Source organism: Falco cherrug, chromosome Z (assembly GCF_023634085.1).
Source record: "Falco cherrug isolate bFalChe1 chromosome Z, bFalChe1.pri, whole genome shotgun sequence".
In the NCBI taxonomy this organism is placed as follows: domain Eukaryota; kingdom Metazoa; phylum Chordata; class Aves; order Falconiformes; family Falconidae; genus Falco; species Falco cherrug.
Genome location: NC_073720.1, coordinates 53,082,991 through 53,103,141, shown reverse-complemented (window position 1 = coordinate 53,103,141; position 20,151 = coordinate 53,082,991). Strand labels below are relative to the sequence as shown.

General features: G+C 47.1%; 1 protein-coding gene across 7 annotated transcripts in view; it reads right to left on the bottom strand.

The window, feature by feature from the left end:
- LOC102056638 (PH and SEC7 domain-containing protein 3) overlaps positions 1-20,151 on the bottom strand; it is a 140,467-nt gene that overhangs the window by 116,213 nt on the left and 4,103 nt on the right. For 2 of the 7 annotated variants that reach the window (XM_055698776.1, XM_055698777.1), the window contains exon 1: positions 1,992-2,198. The exons of 1 other annotated variant lie outside the window; for it this stretch is intronic. In XM_055698776.1, the coding sequence (XP_055554751.1) occupies positions 1,992-2,012 (21 nt within the window). In that variant the 5' untranslated portion in view covers positions 2,013-2,198. Of the gene's footprint in view, positions 1-1,991; positions 2,208-20,151 lie in introns of those variants that run through there. 4 more of the 7 variants (XR_008730198.1, XM_055698778.1, XM_055698775.1 and 1 more) reach the window with 4 other exon arrangements.

Below are 20,151 nucleotides of genomic sequence, written 5' to 3'. Positions count from 1 at the left end.
TTTCATGCAATCAACTCTGCTGCATGCACAAGGACAGTTTATCAGAAGCATCGTTCCCCCACCTCAACTGCCAGCCCCAATGCTGAGGCTCGCACCACTTGGCTTCGAGCATGCCCATGGAGGCAACCACCTGTCTGCAGAGATGCTTCGTGGCACTGGTCCATGGTACACCCGCAGACAGATTGCCTCTTCAACCCACAGGAATCAAACCCCAAACCATCTCTTAAAGCAAAGCTGCAAAACCAAGTGCCAAACCTTCCTGGTAAGACAGGCAAGAATAGAAAAGACCATTTTGAGGGGGAGGTGGGGAGGGGAAATACTCTGAATGACATCCAGGTCTTTCAGCTAAGCAGCTTGAAAAGAGCAAATAAATTATTGCTGGAAAAAAACCACCACTACTGTGTTTATTAGGATCCTCACTGTGCTCTTCCTTCTCAATGTGATGGCATAGAAATGGCAACAGCAAATCAGATAATCTGCTCAAGTACCAACAGCACAAGAGGACCCCTTTCACACAGGTAAGTTGTGCAAGATTTTTCTTTATGTATCAAGAAGTCCTAATTCTTTTGTTGTAATGATTTTGAAGAGAGCAGTGCATCAGCTTCTTAGAATTATTTTTAACATCACCACTGCCTTAAAGGATTTTCTTATACTCTTACCTGCAATGAACCAAGGCTGTAATTGAAGGGGAGGATTTACACAGGGACTCACACTTGGTTTAACCTCACCTTCTCTCTGACCAAAGGCATACCCTAAAACCAGCATCTCTATAGCCAAACTCTCAGTCTGTGTACATCAACAGAGCTTGGTCAGATTCATAGCTAGCGTTAAACTGGTAACATCTGCTGAAACACATCAAGTAAGGATATGAAAAAGTGTTTGGAGTAGAAAGAGGTTTCTTTCTACTAGCTAAACCAGAAAGGCTTGGATGATTTTCAGCAGCCCATTATTACAACTGCTTCAAACACTGGGTGTGCAGCCACAAGTTTCATTAGAAATACTGCATTTGACTTGCTCTCTCTGTTTGAATGGCCCTACACGCAGACAGAATTAAAGTGTGACTGAAGCTGCAAAAGCAGCAGTAATTGCAGTTGCCTGTCACACACCCAAGTATCTTCAGTAACACATTGATGTGCTCTGCCTGAAGTTTACTAAGTGGCACCCTGTGGGAGCCAGGTAACTGCTGCTTATGGCATGGCAGTACTGCATCTATACGGGATGTTAGCATCTTTGCTGAGTTTGCGTGAAGTTCAAGCTCACTACAACTCTGTTTATGTTCCCATACGCTGAGAAGCGTAGCTCCAGTCCCCGGTAGCAAGGATGAAGATAATGCCACAACTGCACAGGAGCGTCCCTGTGTATGTTTAACTTTCTAAAACTTTACGCCACCGATGAATTCACCTCAACGCCACTCCTCCCCAGAAAGCACAGTGCTACTACTCTGCCAAAGACGCTGGCTTTTTCACAACACCTCATTTAATTCGAGAACGTGGTATGATTAAAAGAGCTTGTCAGTGCACCAACAGTGGTGATTTGTTACACAGCCAAGTTACAAGTGTGGAGACTGAAGAAAAACCAACTGTACAAACGCAGGTTGGGGATCTCACCCCTGGGGTGGGGGTCCCAGTGCAGCCTCCCTGGTGCAGTTGGTGTCTCTGGGGATCTAGCAGTAATGAGCCCTGAAGCAGGCTCTGAGCTTTTTTCCTTTAGGGAAGTGTGAAAAGAAGGAGAAAAAAGGAAGGAGAGAAAAATGAAATAAAAAGGGAAGAGGAAAAAAGAACAGGAAGAAATAAAAAAGGGAAAAGAAAAAGGAAAACAAAAAGGAAATGGAAATACGGAAAAAGAAAAATAAAGGGAAAAAAGAAAAAGGGCGAAGACACAAGAAAAGAGAAGGGGGGTGGGGGGTGGAAAGGTCAAAGTAAATGAAGGGGAAAAAGTGCCCCCGGCGGCGCGCACCCCCCGCCGCCGCACGGGCACACGTCGCCCCTTACCGCGCCGCCGGCTCCTTCCATCTCCCATCCCGGCCGCGGCGGATCGCAGCCGCCCTCCCGCGCCGCCGTGCCGACTCTGCCGCGCCGTGCCGCGGCGTGCCGGGCCGCGGCTCCCTGCCGGCCCGCAGCGCCCTGCCGCCCGCAGCGCCCTGCCGGCCCGGGGCCCGGGGCGCCCTGCCGCCGGCGGCGGAGCCGGGCAGCGCGGCGCGGGCAGCCCCAGCACGGTGGGCGCGGCGGGCGCGGGAGCGGCGCGGGCCGGGCCCGGCGGGGCGGGGCGGGGGCGGGCCGGGGCTCGGCCGGGTGGCGGGGGGGGCGGGGGGGGGGCTGCCCGGAGGGGAGGGGAACGGAGCGGAGGGCAGGGGGAGGGGAGGGGAGGGGAGGGGAGGGGGCTGCCCGAAGGGGGCGGGGGGGGGCGTGAGTACGGGAAGGGGAACGGAGTACCACGTGCTCCTCGAAAAGATTTTTCAAAAAAAGAGGAATTATTTCGAGATTAGCGAAGTAACGGGGCGAAAGCCACGAGCAAGGCGGCGTGCCCACCGCAGCGGCGCGGGGCAGCGACACGGCCGGCGCCCGCGGGGCCAGGACACGCTGTACTCCGCTCCGCTCCTAAATCCCTTCACTGCGGCTCGGAGTTGCTGGGGCAAAAAAACCCACCCAAAAACACCCACCCACCCAAAAGCCTGCTCCAGCCCGGGGGCTTTCCTTCGCAGCCCGACTTCAGAAAGCGAAAGAGCGCAGATGTCTCCCCAGTGAGCCCATCTGAACATTCAAAACGGATTCTTCATTTATTTTTTTTCCACGGTTCACTGGAAGTTCTCTTGCCTTCTCGGGTCTCTAAGCACGCGATGGCATTGTTAGGATTTCTCTAACCAGGAGCTCCGCAAGTTGTCCTTTTTCATAAACTGGGGTTTCCCTGTCAGAAGCCGCACTTTAGAAAATACCCCCAAATCTCATGGGCCCAGTTACAGGAGTTAACTACACAAGTAGCTGACAGACTGGATAAAGAAGGATGTTAGTTTCTGCAATTTCAATGTATTTGCATTCCGTTCAGTAGCAGTTAAAAGCTTTATTTTTTTTTTTTTAACCCACCAAAATTGATAGCCTTTCTGGAGCAATCTGGAGCAAGGACCAGGACTGGCTAAGCACTTCATGTTTGCTCCTCTCCCTGCACTGGAAAACAAAGCTGCCTGTTTTAGGTGGAAGGCAAGGCTGTTCCAGATGCTTTGCTGTTGTGAAAGGCTTTGGACAGTCCTGGTGGTAGAAGTGCATCACCATGAAGTCACTACATAAACATACCACACCCAGACACAGCAGCATCTTAGGGGCCAGCGGAGGGGAAAGTGCAGCCCTGCCTTGCTCCCCACTGGCCCCCTGGCTCACTGCTGGAACCACAGCCCCTGCCAGCACAGGGCAATCTCAGCCTTTTGGTTCTCCAGCACCAACTTGCAAAAACAAACAAACAAACAACAACAACAACAAAAAACCCACAACAAAAAAAATCCTTTTCTGGCAGCCTAAAGCATGATGCACCCTGGCCTGGAGCTTTCCCTGTATGGCACACCATCCCAGGGCTCTTCCAAGCTCATCTGGAGGCTCCATACAGTAGCATCTCCCCGTGCTCCTCCCAACAGGGCTCTGGCACACAGAACCCACTCTGCTCCTCCTGACCAGAACCTCCTCTTTCTCACCACCTCCAGCTCCATACTTCCCTGAGCACTGCTGCTCCAGATTTCCACCCATGCCACCTGGTGCCTCTGTTGTCTGGGTACCCCAGGCCTGGTATACCCTGTATATCAGAAGGCATCCCACTTTTTCCCTGAAGCTTCCCCTCTCCCCATTCTAAGGCTCCCACAGGCTCTGGACATTGCAACCCACGTGTCCCAGGAGCAGTACAGGATCTGCCTCCTGCTCAGCAGCCCTCCAATCTAGTCATTGCTGTCCTCTGGGAAAAAGTTGGATGAAAACCTGGTTTTCCATCCCCCAAAATGACTGGCACGGGTCCTGAAGAGGTCCCTCTGTGGGCCTGCAGGCACTGCCTCGTCCCCCTCTGTCCCGTGTGCCAGCACTGAGCCCAGCACACATGTGAGCAGCATGTCCCTTTGATGCAGCGCCATGCCCATCCATCTGTGGCCAACATGTGCCATGGACTGCAGTGCCCCAGTGGGGCAGGGTGATGTGCTGGAGGGCTTCACCCCTCACCGCAGCCAGGGCTGCAATACCAAGCATGTGTTGGCTGTGGCAGGGGTTTGTTCCATCTGTTTCAGGCGCCTCTGAGGCCCCGGGGGCCGGTGCAGGGGCACAGGCTGCGGATTCCCCATCTGTGCCACATCTGAGCTGGCTAACACAGTGGAAGAAGAAACCACCATGTGCCTGGGTCTCAGAGGAGCTGATACGCCCTGCCTCCCTCCTCCCCAGCAGGGCTGAGGTAAGCCTGGTTTGAGGGGGAGGCTGATGCTACCCCTCGCAAGGCAGCTGCCCATCACCCGGCCCTGGGCACCTAGGTGGCAGCCACAGCCACTGCACTCCAGTTTGGGTTTTTCCCTCTATTTGTATTGAGGAGAATTTAACCTTTTCTCTCTGATCCAGGCATCTGGCCTGAGTCACCCGGACATTTAGGCTGCCGCCAGTGTGCTCTGTGCTGTAGTACTGGGAGAGGAGAGTGTTGCTCGCGGGAGGATGACCCTGCAAGCCCCTGCCATGCTGGCATCTACCTAGCTGTCGGTTTACCTCACTGCAAAGGAGGGTCATGGGGTTTGGCACCACCCATCCTGAGATTTGCACAAGGGAATGTGGTATTTCTTGTACCACTGATTATCGTTTTCTGCATGAGGGCAATATTAAATCCCAAAACTACTGTGAACAGGCAATCAGCAAAGAAATGGGGTGCTTGTAGTTCATTTCTGAAGGAAATTTCTGTTTTTTTGCCCAAAGGCTTGATTTAAGTTTCCAGTTAATTATATCCAAAAAAGCAAAAAAAATGTCAGCAAAAGTTGGCACAAAAACTGGCAGCTTTCTAAGCAGTTATGAGGGCTTGTCACAGCTACAGAGCACTCTGAATTGCTTAAGAGTTCAAGTTTGAGCATACAGCATGCATTTTGACATAACCCAACCTAGAATAATAATAATTTAAAAAAAAGAGGCAGTCAGGTACTCAGCAGGCAGCCACTGTGAAGGTGGTGAATAGTCAACCCTGCAGGAGTGTCCAGCCTGGTTCACTGGCTAAGCTGCTGCAAATCCCCTGGCCAAGGGCACTGATGGGGAGAAGGGACCCAATACCAGGCAGGCGACCCAGCTGTGGCGTGGGTGCTGGGCTGAGGTTCAGCTAGGCAAACAAGGCACAGCAAACTAGAGACAACGTCAGAAACTGCTGGCCATGGCAAAACAGTAGCAGTGTAAAGACACTGCAAGGGATGGCTGGATCTCTCAGCTTCATTAAGGGAGAGTTGTGCGAGAAGTGGCCAAACTGCAAAAGGCAGTTGCTGGGGTTATTTTGAAGAGCAGAACTTTGCAAGGCCAGTGGTGCTCTGGTAATCAGCTGAGATTGCCTAGATAACACTATTGAAAATATCAAGTTTGGGTATGCCATGCAGCAAGACTGGGACCCAAGGCAAAAAAGTAATTGTGGTGGATTCTTCATTTGCAAGGAGTCTTGGATGGAAAACAGGTCAAGAAACAGGAAAATGGGTAAGTTATGCAGTGTCTAGGGGCTGCCAAGGTATGCCTGTCAAGCTGCCCCACACTTGATCACCAGAGTGGGAGCAGTGCAGCAAACCAAACTCATTTTTCTGACCATACCACATGGATCAAACCTGCCTCTGGTCACACCGTGGGGCCACAGGGTGCTTTCCCTCACCAGCAGGGCAGCATCTGAGTGGATGCATGGATTGAGCATCACCGCATTGCTGTGTCAGTGCCTTTTCCATGCAGCTGGCACCAGCCTCTTACCACCACTTCCTAAGACAAACATTAATCATCTGGGTCAGAAATTCATGGCTGAAAATACCTTCTCTCACCACTCCACCTCCTCAGAAAAATAAAAAAAAATGTATTGCAATCAGCGGTCTGTAAATAATAACCAATGCATAAACTCTGTAATCTTTTGCCTATAAAGGCGCTCTCTTGCTCATTATTCTTCTCTCACAAGAAGATGAGAAGAGTAGAGGAATCTCACTTCCAATTTATTTCCCCTCATTCAAGAGGCAGAAATCCACAGGTAAGCCATCATCCAGGTACTTACCAGAAAATAGCTCAGTACATTGCATTTCAAATCAAATAGAGACTCTCTCTTTCCATGATGGAGAAGAAGGCTAATAATAATAATAATAACAAAATAAAATAAATTTTAAAAAAACAACCAGAAACACCATTATCTGCAGATGGAAAGACTGAGTTAATCATTTATTGGATTTTCCTCTGTGTGTCTGGGTTTTTCTGGACACAGCTGGGAAAACATTTTTTTTTTTTTTCATTTTACTCAGAAAAAGAGTCACCATCAAAACTCTTTCTTTCTGAATTAAAGCTGGAAAAGTAGTACAACAGCACAATGAGAACAGCAGATTTGGAGGTAAGGCACAGACTAGGAAATGACTGGGCATGCATAAAGAGGGGAACTTTTCTATTATTCCTTAAGAAGAGTCAGATAGCGCTAGTAAATCATTATAGTAATGCCCAGGGTGGCAACCATGGCAGGGAATGGGTTAGTGCACACGTGGGCCAGTTAGCTGGCATTGCTGTGAGGAGGGGTATGCTGCAAGCCGTGCCAGTACCATCTCTCTTCATGTGCCTCTTTCCTCACAGGCTGTCAGGCTGGGCTGGCCTCACAACCAGAGCTCCTGGAAAATTCCCTTTTAGGGGTTAACTGACTCTTGTCTTGCTCCTTCCTCCACTGACAGTTCTCTGGAGTCTTGCCATGCCTAGGACTCCAGGAAACATAATTTTTCCAGACCCTCCATCTCTTGTCTCCAGAGATTTCACTTCGCTCCTTCCTCCATCTGACATGGTCCTCAGGAGGAAAGGAAATGACCAACATTCCTTGACTGGGGAGCCCTGTAACTGGCCAAAATTAGAGCATTTGATGGGAAATCTCAGAGGCTTGTTATTCGACTTTAGGGATCTCCTATTTCACATTTATTTCCAAAAAAAACAGGACTTCACAACACAGGTACCTCCCCTGCTGGGTGAGTCTTTGGAAATCTCCTTTTTAGCCCCAGCTGAAGGACAGAAAAAACACTGATGAATGTCCTCGCTTTGGCAGGTTCATGGGTACCTTCTGGGTGACTGCTGTCACCTCCTCTCTTAATCTTAAACTTTGCCCTTCCTCATCTCTAGTAAATCTCTCTTTTTGGCCTTCCCTTTAGCAAAGGGCTGCAGGGTCCTGAAATCGGCCCATCTGCAGTGGGTACAACCTTTTAAGCAGGCCATCAGTGACAGTCAAGACCACCATCCCCTCCCCAGCAAACGTCACAGCTCCTGGGTCTTTGTGCAGAACTGATGAGCCCACAGCAGCGAGAGCTCATTAAATATTTTCCAAAAATGGCAGCCCCACGCAGTACTCATGGTGTCACCCAGGAGACCTAATAAAAGCTCTTCAGGGTGAAGAACTCAAGGAAGAGTCCCAGCCAGGCTGAGGGTGGCCATGTTCTTCCCAAGCACCTCCAAAAGTGACAGAAAAGTAGTTTGTTATTCCTGGGCTGCCAGCTCCCAATGAGTTCTGCTCCTGCTGCTCCCCAGCACTAATGGTGCAGCCAAGCCATCTCTCTGGGTCAGGGAAAGCCCTCCATTCTACTTCTGACATGGAAGCAAGAGGCCAGGTCTTAAGAGTCCAGGATGCTCCAGCAATGGGGATGCCAACAGTGGAGGCAGGGAAAAGCAGATTTCAGCCAGTTCCCAGGAATGCAGTGTTGTTTCTATGGCTGGATCTGTGCTAGTGAGGAAGGTTTCTAGGGATCAAATCACCAAGACTCCTTCCCTTCTCCCAAACTGCCACATAAAGGGTAAAGGAGAGAATCACCAGTTGGTTTATTTGCAGTGTCATCCATATGACAAGGGGAAATTTGGCCTTTGGGAGGATATGAAGGAAGGGGCTTTTTCACTGCCTTCTAGCACAGAGCATAGATCACACCAGCATCATCAGCCCCAAAAGTCAATCTCATATGCATAGCTGCTCAGCTCTGTCCCAGAGGGTAAAGTACCTAACAGAAAAGCAAAGGAGGAATGTAAGGAAAGACAGACCTTCCTCTGAGACTGGAGCACCCAGCCATATGTTCATCAAGTCAACATTGCTTTGTTGAATCCTCTGCTTAAGCATGGTTACTTTTAAGGGTCTTCTTCTCGGAGCCTCATCTGCCCTAGACTCAGTGATTCCTCTGCTGCCCCTGCCTTGTGCCTGGGTATGGTAACCAGATGGATTCACTAGAAAAGTAGTCCATTTAGACTCCTAACCACAAGAAGAAAGAGTGTTTTGCATAAATATCAGCAGAGGTGTTCAAAAGTGCACTCAAACACACAGGTGAGGGGAGCATACTGTATCTGAGCAGAACAGAAATGCTCCAGGTGGTCTTTTCCTCTCCTGAATAACATATAAGATTCTATAGAATGGTATCCTTTCTAGGGAAATCTTAGCCAGTCTCACATAAGTCATTCTGATCTTGACCTCCAAAAGGAGGTGGCAAATACCACAACTGTATAGTATACCATGATCAAGGTAAGCATACATTTCAAGCCAAGATACTATGGCTTTGTGGTTTTGGCTTCCTTAGACACTGGCAACCTCCTGTAAAGTCCTCCTGTATGGTTTTCCCCTTTTCACATGTCTTCTTTCTCATGCTACAGATGGTTCAGACTGGACTGAGACTGCACACCAGATACCAAGCCAGTGAGAAGTGAGGGGAAGGGAACATTTATTCAGTGGCCTTTTTTGAAGGGAAGGGTAAATTGCAGCTTTTTACAGCACTACCAGGGCTGGGGAAACCTGAGTCAGAGGAGGACTGCCACAGCTACAACTATGGCTGCACTGACATGCAACAAGCAGCCTTCAGACTGAAGCAGAAGTAGGGCACATCACCCCACTGTCCTCCCCAAAATGAAATCACTATGGCGTGCAACTGTGGCACATTCATACAGCAGCCACTACCCAAAATGCTGCAGCCAAAAAGGGAATCCACACCGTTGAGAGGAAAAGTACTGACAAGATTGCTTCCTCTGCTTAAACAAAGCTGTAATGAGTGTGGGCAAGCAGCTGGACAAGACAGCTGCATGCATATCCTTCCCCAGGTCTCCCCAGGTAGCGAGCTTGCATCAGTCACAAATGACAAAAGGTGGAAGGTTAAATGATGACAATTAAGCACATTTCACTGGGACAGAGCAAGCCCTGCCACCATGAACAGATCGACACCGACTGTGGTCAGAAGCGGACGGTCCCCGCAGGCAGGTCTCTTGGCGGATTTTCTAAACAAAGGAAGATACCGTTTGTTTCCCAAGCAGAGAACAGGAGCCGAAGCCGAGAAGCCGCGATGCGGAGGTATCGTGTGTCCGGCTGGGGTGACAGCAGCGCCAGGCACCGTGCGGCGCAGCGCCACGGTAACAGCCGCGGTGGCAGCAGGGAGGGCTGCGCTGCCGGGGGCGGGGGGGTACCGCGCTTTCTCCTTCTGCAGCCTGTTTTCTGGAGCACCCTGCCACGCAAGGCAACTGCACAGCCTCCTGGGCTAACATCAGCCTTGATGGTCATCTGAAGAGACGGAAAGCCTTAAGGGAGCAAGAGCCGCAGGGTGCCCGGGTGGTCAGAGCAAGGGAGGCATAGCCTTGCGTCAGATGGCAGGGAGTGTGTGCTGGTGTCAGCCACTGAAGCTGCGGGTAGAATACGGGCTGCCAGGGTGTTGTGGTTTAAGCCGAGCCAGCAACTAAATACCACACAGCTGCTCACTCACACCCCGCCCCATACCAAGTGGGATGGGGAGGAGAACTGGAAAAAAGGTAAAACCCGTGGGCTGAGATAAGAACAGTTTAAGAGCTGAAATAAAGTAAAATATAATAATGGTACTAACAACAATAATAATAATGAAGAGGAGAGGGAGAGAGAGGAATAAAACCCAGGGGAAAAAAAACAATGTGATGCACAATACAATTACTCACCACCCACTGACCGATGCCCAGCCAGTCCGCAGGCAAGCTCCCCCCAGTTTATATACTGAGGATGATGTTCTGCAGTATGGAATATCCCTTTGTCTAGTTCAGGTCAGCTGTCCCAGCTCTGCTCCCTCCTGGCTTTTTGTGCACCTCCTCACTGGCAGAGCACAGGAAGAAACTGAAAAGTTCTTGACTTAGGGTAAACATTACTTAGCAACAACTAAAACATCAGTGTGTTATCAATATTATTCTCACACTAAATCCAAAACACAGCACTCTATCAACGATTAAGAAGAAAATAAACTCTATCCCAGCAGAAAACAAGATACAGCAGAAGACTCTTGTCCTGTCTTCTCCTGTAAATCTCCTAGTTTCCGGCTCCTCTCCAAAGCAGGACCCCAGACATCCTTGCAAATTCTTCCTCTCCCTCTTCCTAAATGTCACCATCAGCATGCATCTTCTGAACTTCCACCCTCTCATGTACCACCCCACTTCCTCACAACCAGCCACACTTCTTGCTCCTTACAGCCCTGGCCTCCTACAGCACTCAAATACAGACCCCAACACAGGAGCTCTCAATCCCCCTGCCCCCCTGCTATATACTGCTGCTGCCCCTCCAGGGAAGTGTTCGTGCCCCACAGCTGTACATCCCCAGTCTCGTGCTCATTACCTCCCCAGCAATCCTTATCTTATTATTGCTATTTCCCCAGCCAATTGTTCATTCCCACCCTGCCCCTGGCCAGGGACCAACCCGCTGCCAGTGACATGGGCACATAGACTCGACATTCGACATTACTCGAAGCAGAAGGAAAGCTGTAGGAAGTTCCCACCCACCCCACTCTCATTTCTGCCTGCTATCTGGAAGTTCTGCCGAATGCCACATCTAGCCAGGCCCACCCTGTGCAGACAGAATGCTCCACAGCCAAGAAGCATGTTTCCATTTTTCTTTTTTTTCCAACATTCCCCCCGCCGCCCCCCCCCCCCCAATTAATTGCTGCTGTCACCTTTGCTCCCCCCACCCTTCACCTCAGCCTTACTTTTCCACCAGCAACTGGATAAAATAGTTCCGGCCTGCTCCTGTGCTCTAGCCCTCAGCATTACTTTTCACAGTTTCCATACATCCTCCTCCGCACCCTAGATAACTGTGTACTAAGAGCCAGGCTAGCTGGTTATACAGCACCTATCCCTTTTCTTCCCCTTACTTCCAAGAAATCCTCACCCAGAATGTTAAAGGCATGAAATGGACAATACAATACTCTACAAGGGAGATCCAGTCTTCTGCAAAGTGGGTTTTATCTGAACAACTGAAGGTGTTGGTGGGCATTGCCTGTCATTTCCCACTCCCTATCACTCACCACCTCCATATGGATCCAGTGTCTACAGGTGACACAGATGTGCTGCTCCTGACTCCCTCAAATCCCAAAGTCCTTCTTTATTCTATTTCTGAAAGCTTGATCTTTTTTTTCCTTCAGCATCATACTGACTTTTTACAACTCCATTAAACTAGTTTTACAACTCTATAGCTATCTCAAGATCAAATCCAAGTCCAAATTCAGCCCCAGGGAAAAAGCTGCTCACTTCCACAAGTATATATTCCAATCCTTCACAATTCTTTTCCATTTATATTTTTATATTAGGATGTTAGATTTTTGATAGCTGTAGAAACAACATACTGTTTTCTTCCCTTTCCTTGACGTCAGAAAAAATTGTCTCCTGGCTTGAAGAGCTTGCTGGATTCCTGTTTTCTGAGAGAAGAAGATGAAGAGGTATGTATGGTGATGAAGTGATAACTATCTGAGACACCTGTGGGAGATACAGACTTGGTTCAAAGCCTGCTGGAGTCAATGGAAATCTATCACTGACTGCTTTGGCCTTTGGAGTCTCCCTTGGTTCTAAAAGCTTTAGGTTCTTCCCCAACTTTGCATTTCCAATGGCTGTCTTGAAAGTAAATTTTTAGTCTAATTCTGCTCCTGCTGAGCACATTCAACCTTTACTGCTTTGAGCAGCAGTGGCAAACAGTGAGCCAGAGCTAAGGATAAGGCTGTTGTGCAAGTGTTCTCAAGTGCAGGATGAACAATTCTTAATTACAGTTTTTCATACTGACAGACTTCTCTGAAGTCCAGGGCACACATGAATTAATCCTCCTACATCATATGTCAAAAAGGCAAACCCTAGCAATCTGATTTCTCAGGCAGAGAACTTAAATGACACATCAAGCCACAGATGCGAGTGACTGCTACAGTCAATATGAAAAGGCTGCTCTTTGCATAGCAATAAACCAGATGTCTTTCAGCTTGGTGCCTCTCAGTCCATGGTTCAGTCCCACTGAAAACAGTCACATACATGAAATTAGGCAGGCACACAACTGGTTTATAAAACCAGGACTCAAATATCTCAGATTCACACTCACATTTTCAGGTGCTGGTCAAGTACAATGCTGAGGCGTGAGCTCCAGTGCATTTACCACATGCAAAGTGGCCACAAAACAGCCAGCCAGCCCAGCTGCCTCAGCGGTGAGCTTTACTGAACCGAGCCCTCAAGGAGAGCCTGAATTTTCCCAGGCTGCCAGAAGCTGAGCTATTGAATCTGGGTGGAAAAAGAAGAGAATGATGTTCCGAAGTACTCAGGTTTGTCCCTCCTTCCTCCTGCTTGAATGGGGAAGCACCTTTCAATCACAGAACTCAGATTAATGAATCTGACTTACATCTTGGATATGAGTTTGAGGGAATTATATGAGTTGGATGGGAGATTTTTGCCTCTTTTTGCTAGTCAGTATTTGTCAGTGTGTTAGCAGCTCCCCTAAAACCAACAGAAGATCACTGTTTTCTGTAGGTAAAATATAAAGGTTCAGCTCTTCCAAAGAACTCCTCATGTATCAGTTCTTGAGACACATCTATGGGGGGGCAGACAGATTTGCACTGGAGGTTACTAACAGCCAAAAGAACAATGGAAAACCCCTCTACTTCCCATAATGGGAATGTGATTATTGCTAAAATAATTTGCTTAAATAACGGACTTGCTTAAGGAATGGCTTTCATCTCCAAAAAAAAAATCAAATTCTGCAGGCTTATGATGACACAAAACGACTGTATCAGCTGGTGGCATGAGAAGAATCCTTTTTGCATTTTCTGCAGGAAATGCATTTTTTGGAATGCAGTGTGAACATTGCAAAGATCTTTGTATCAACACTACGGGCCTTGAGCCATAGAGCTGCACTTGATGCAGCCTGAGGATTTGCAGGTACCTCATGAAGGGTCTCTTCTGGGTATAAAACATTCAAACACATGGAAAGAAGCCTTGTGTTACGTGCACTGAGGTAACTTGGCAAAATGAGATTGCCAAAGATCCTTTCTTTTTCTCTATAAACATACATGTTTGAATTTAATAAAGCCAGAAGATCTCTGGGATCCAAGGGGTACTTTACAAAAATTGGCAGGGGTTGGGCATACACTCCAGCAAATTACTTTGGCCGATGTTTGTGGCTGGAGATCTATTAGAGCAAGGTAGTAGAAGTGAACAGATCAACATCATCAGTCTTAATGGCCACCACAAGCATGGGTTTTCCTATAGATCAGAGAACAGAAGGTGTTGGAGGTGGAAGTATGTACACCACACAACCTGTTATCTATGCCTCAAGTCATATGGATATCTCATAGTCACCAAGTATGGATCTTAAGTCACCAAGATCTTCTCTAAAGATGGCAAGACAAGTCACCAGTCCAAAACTCCCCACATGGGCTGGAAAGATCCTTAGGCAATGGCATTATATAATTAAAATGAGATTGCATTGACAGACTGGACAACTACGAGGAAAACTAACATCCTTGGAGTGGACTAAAGAATGAAAGCCATCCTGAAGATGAACATAGTGGAAGGCTTTCAAGGATCAGAGCATATTGCAGTAAATAGGGTACAGTACATACCACCTAAAACTATTGATGTAACTACTGTTTACCCTGTGGGACAGACCAAAATGCACAGAATGTTCTCTAAGCATTGCTTCTTACCCAGAAAGTGTCCAGTTCAATCTGAGTGGTATTTTTTTTAAAGGCTGATGTTTTACTATGAATCACATGACAAGGAGGCTAATAAAGGTGTCCTGGAAGGCAATACTTTGTACTGAGATTCTGCAGTTCCCCCCTTGCCATATTGTTCAACCCATCACCTTAGCTTCTCCCTCTAGTCCCAAAAGAAGGCACCATCAGAGATGGGGACCAGCCCGAGTCCTTCAGCCACGATCTTCATCTCTCGTGCCCACAGTCTCCTGAAGCAGTACTGGATCAATGAGGATTCAATCAGATCAGCCTGGGAAGGGGTTTTCTATTCAGTGTCCCCCTCCAGGGAGTCTGCTGGATTTGGCCCCCTGGTTTTTGAGGTGCAGGCTTTCTCTTGGGTGCCTGACTTGGCCAACTCACAGGCAGCAACCATTTGATTAAACAATATTTGTTTTAGCCTGATTTTCTAAGAAAACAAAGCTTACAGGTTTAAGCTACCTGTTATCTGTTTGTTCATGTGTCTGCTTCCTGTAATATCTTTTGAACCAGTTAGCTAATTTCAAACAAAAGTAGGACAGAGGTCTCAGGGAAAAATAGGTTAATAGAAATCAGCAGTTTATTAATGCTTGTTCCAAGGGAAAGACAAGGAGATGCACATCCCTTTGGGCAGCAGTCAGCATTAGCAGGTGGTCCACTCACCTAGGCGCTTTTTTTGCCTGCCAGAGGTATCCACCAGGATACAAATGGGATATGGGAAATAATGAGAGAAATGCCTGAGGCAGGGCCAAAAGAGTGAAACCATAGGAATGGAAACCTCACAAAACACTGTACTTTCTGTTACCATTAGTGGAAGCTCCTTGTGATTCATGTGCCTTGCTAGTAGGCAAACAAGGCAGTAGTTTTCCTGGTGATTCAACACCAACAACACTGCTGGTCCCTTTGAAATTCTGCCAGCTCTAACTAGAGGACTCCTTCATTTTGTTTGCTGGCAGAGGGAAGACTTCCTGGTTACCAAAGGGTAACTTTGGTAAATGCACAGGCTACTGCCTCAACATCACAGACAGAGAAATTATGAAGAAAACAGCTGAATCAAGTTACAGTGTGGCATTTGCCATCGTCCACCCTTTCCTGAGTCTGTCGATCCCAGCAAGAACTTCCTTGTAGCGTACAGGGGGCAGAACTGAATTGCAATGTTTAATCCTGAGGCATCCCTGGTTGCTTTGGTAGTCACTCAAAATGCAGAAGGCTCTTGGGGGCTTTCAGTGACAAAGGAATGGCTCTTGGCAGTAGTTGCTTGTTATCAACACACTGTAAAAATCTCCAGGTATGTTACTTTCTCTAAATTGACATTATCTTAGACAAGATGTCTGGGGGAACCCAGAAAGCCAGCTAGTAAAAAATGTCTCAACAGTATTTAAACAGGAAAGAAAAGGCTACAAGCCATGTAGCATTTCAGAACTTGATGGCCATTAGGAGGGATGGTAATGCCTGAGTACATTATTCAGTGTTTGGTCCAAGTGTTAGCTTTTTACGAAATGCTTTTTTAATGGTTTTGTCCCCAACATGTCAAATAGTCCCTCAGAGCAGAGGGCAGACATCTGCCACATCCCTGTTGGCTATGGACTGGTTTCTTTACATTGTTTTTGCATTGCCCTTTCATGCTGCATGGACCCTGCGTGTCTCATGGACTGTTACTCCGTGGTCAATATTCCACAGGTTAAAAATGCTAATCTAGCCCATACCATCTATTTGAATGCATGAACACCATTTTAGCCATTCCTATTATTTCCAGGCCTGGATATCCCACTTTCTCCCAGGCAATCTTTTCAAATGTTTCACTGTCTTAAGAAGTGGAAAATATCTAATCTAAATTTCCTGTAATTTCAGCCTTCTGCTTTTATCTTATCCACCATAGACAGAGAACAGATTACACCTTTCCCTCCTGAAGCACTCTTGCAATTACACGAGAAGGGATCATATGACCCCCAAGTTGCCTCTTCTCTAAATTACAACACTGGCTTTTGCTCAGCATTCCTGGTAATTGCTGTTGCCTGTGTAACTTATTTGTACTGAGATAGGCCTACCTGCCAGATAAAGCAAAAATGCAGCAGTCTACCTTCACATTAGAGCTGACCAGTGATTACTGCAGCTACCTGTCACCAAGCGTGAAGAAAATGTTCTGGGCTTATAGACCATACACTTTTGGGACCCAGAGCTAGAAATACTAGATTCAAACCCAAGTTCTGCTGCTGCCAGTTTGTCTGGTCCTAGGCAAATTGAATCCCAGTTCACAGTTCCTTCACTTAACAGAGAGGTCTAGAAAAAACAATTTGCTTAACTTAGCATAGCATGACCAAGGTAATGTAAGGTTGGAGATTTTGTAGATGTTGTAAATCAGGGGTCCTCACACTTTTTAACCAGGGGGCCGGTGCAGATGCAGTGGCAGGCAGCCATCTGCGGCTGCTTGGTTTCCCCCCCAACCCCCGGCGGGGGGGGGGGGGGGCGAGCGGGTCTGTAAATACCGGGGGCCGGATTGAGGAGCCTGGGGGGCCGTATCCAGCCCGCGGGCCATAGTTTGAGGACCCCTGTTGTAAAGTGGGGTGGAAGAGCTTACTGTTGTGACAGACTTCCATGTGGATAGGTGATCTCTCTTAGAAATTATTTTTTAAAGTTTGTTCTGAAATGCTACAGGTGCCTTTAAAAATCAAAGTTCTTTGAAAGTGGCAACATACTGGGATATCAGTAGCTTCCAAGTAAATGCGGGGAAGTGCAGGCCTTCAGAATTCCAGGAATTCCATGGGTAAGTATTGATATTGGAAGCCCTCCAAATGAATGATTAAACCGATTTGCCGAACACTGCTGTGACTCACGGGTTTCCTGGTATCAAGCCATCTGAGCCTGCTGGAAGGATTCTCTCTACAGCAGGTGTATTCCTTCTCCCTAGGAGATAACAAGTATCAGAATGCTTTCTGTTTTAGGCTGGTCTTTTTATTTTTGTGTCACTCCAGGAAAGATCCACATGGAATCCCTCAGATGCTCACTGATAAAGACTTTTCCTCCAGACTGGAACTTTCTAGACAATCACTTTCCTTTAGTTATACTGGCCAGGAGATTCTGTATCAAAGCTTCGTACAGAGTTTCATAGGCGTCCTAATTTACAAAGAGAAGGATTTGAGTTGTTCTGGTTTTAATACATTGAATTACAAGAGTGATCTCTATGCAGTAACAATCACAGAGAGCAGCATTTCAGAGCATTTTCTGAAGTAGTGTAGTCATATTAAAAGGCACTAATGTTGCTTGCTTTTACTTTTTTTGAAAGAATGAGTCCCACATGGGTAGAAGTAAGCAAGCAAAAAGAAGCCTCTATATTTTTGTAAAAGCGAGTGGCACTGGTGTAAGTTACAATCTCCAGATGAGCCGAGCCCACTTGCAAACATTCTTCGCTTTATACGTCCACTTAATTCATATCTATCTACCTGCTTATTCAGGCACTACAGTCACTCCTGTGTAGTAGCAGGAGCACTGCGGTGTACCTCATAGCCCTTGCTGCCTAGTACCATTCTAGGGATTGCTCTGAGCAGCACAGTGGCAGAACTTGCTTGTTATGCTCCTGGCCTCCATCCTCTTAGCCCACCAGTTTGTTTAACTGAGCTATACCCTGCTCAGCACGTTCAACCTGTGTTAACCATAGCTCACTCGAAGGTAGATGAAGTAGTCCAGCCTTTAGCTGTGCTCATTGCACCAGGATTCAGACTGGAAGGACAGAAATGATGGTGACACCATGACAGACATATATGCAGAGGTAGCTGACAAGCAATGCTGCAAATATCCCTTATGTAATTAGCACAGACCTGCAGCTCATTACCCTAAAGAGCAGCAGTGCCTCCTGAATTTTGGAAGACATTGTATAACAGAGAAACAACTCATCTCGCAGTACCAAGAAAAGCAAGTTTTCTAGGGCTTGAGGGAAGAGCAACTAAGGCAGAAACAGAGGCTTATTATCAGTACTCATTTCAATGCAACTCCAGGCAAAGGAAGCCTTGAAAGAGGTTATTTACAGAGACTGAAAGAAGGAACAACTTTTCCAGGCAAGTGAGACAAGACTGTTTTTCTACAGGAAAGAGATGTTTATCTAAGCAACGCATCAATAATAAGGAGAGGTGAGTTGGTAACAATCTTGCTTAGAAATCTCACTCATTATTTTGGGCTTTTCATTGATGACAAGTCCTCCAGGATTTTTGATCCCAAACTCAGGAGCTGAATTAGGGCAGAAGAGCTTGCTCACAACAAAAGAGCAACAAGACTTGCTGCCTTTAACCCCAAAGAGGCCAAGCACAGCCACCACAGAGTTCCTTTTATTAACCCCGCTACTGTGACTTCAGCTGCAGGCTGTGTGGGTCGATGTCATAAGTAGTATTACTGGTATCATATTAGGTCACAGATAAAGAACAAAATAGCTAGAAATACATGTTTACTATGTGCCAGCATTGGTGGTTATCCGCCCAGGTTAACAACGCCCACAGTAAATGGGCAATGCTCTCCTTCCACATTGGGCATTGTAGGGTCAGACGAAGCAGGGCAGCGTGGGGAAAAGGAGCTAGCCCATCAGTCAGGCACAAGCACAACAACAGCATGAGGGCATGCACTCGTATGAGAGTGGCCCACATGTTTTCATCTTGAATCCAAGGTGGGAGAGGGTAAAAGAAGTGACCCAAGAAAGGGAAGTGGTCCCTACTAGCCTCCTCGGCTTTCATATGCCTGCCCAGGACCATGTCTTTTCTCTATCTCTGGGCTGGCTTGGCATGGGACTGCAAGAAAGAAGGTGCTTTCTCCAGGTAGCTCTCTTGTGTTGGACTCCATCTACCTTCATATAAATATGATGCAATTTGTACTTCTGCTTGTCTCCTCTATCACATAAGGCCTCAGACAGGTTAGGAGGCACAGTATTGTTCCATCCTCAGCTGAAATCATCCTGCATTTCTCCAAGTTAAACATGTCTAGGTATGTGTGTAGAAGATCCAGAAAATACCTGCCCAAGGATTGGTGGAGTGGCCCTCCACTGGAAAGACTGATCTCTGCCATCTGGCTTTATCCGCTTTCTTACTAGAGAAGTTAGAGCCTGTCTTAAAGCAATACTTGGCTCCCGTCTTACACTCGCTTCTCTCCAGGCAAACCTGGGTTCAGAACACAAGTGCAACCTTGGCTAAATCCTAGGGAATATTTTACTCTGCACCTGCAGAAGAGAGCTTATTGTATACAGAAAAGAGAAGCAAAGAAGAGAAGGCTGTAGAGAATTTTAACTTAGGAAAGACGGTCTCTGTGTTTTATCAACAACCTTTCAGGTGTTAATTTTTCTGGGGAAAATGTTAAGTGAGCTACTTGGTACCTGTGAAGTAAGGAGTCAAGCAAGCTAGATCTTCCTCCTTGTAAACCTTCATCTGCATACTTAATGGTGTCTCCTTTCCATGCACTTTGTAGCACAGACCTCCCAGTTCCTAGCTACATTGTTCTTGAAATAGCCACAGTGGCAGAAGCTACCTTATGTCATCCCGTCTGTGAAAGCACGCAAGCAGAGCATTCATTTTTACCTAACTAACTAAGAAGGGATTGACTAAAAGGAGTATTTTACTCTTGAATTTTAAAAATACCATTCACAAAGCCCAGGTAGATATTCTGAGAGAAACAACTGCAATTACAGTGGCCAAGTAATAAGCACAAGCAATTAATAGAGGCTTTTAGTACTTTAAATATAGTATTTATGGCCTGTTGACAGGAAAGATTTTTTTGAGGTTTGGAATAAAACCATTTTACTATACAAAAATGTTTGGAGGATTTCAGTGTGTGTTATCTTTGACATGTCCCTGGAATCATTGTGGAATCATGAAACCATTACAGATTTCCCGGGGGGAGGAGGGGGGAGAGAGAGGAAAAATCTTTTCAGCAAGCTTCTAAGAAACATGCCCTCTAAAAAAGAACAGGGAACACATCTGAGTGTTCTTTTGGACTTAATTTAAATAGACATAGTCATCTGTTAGCCCATT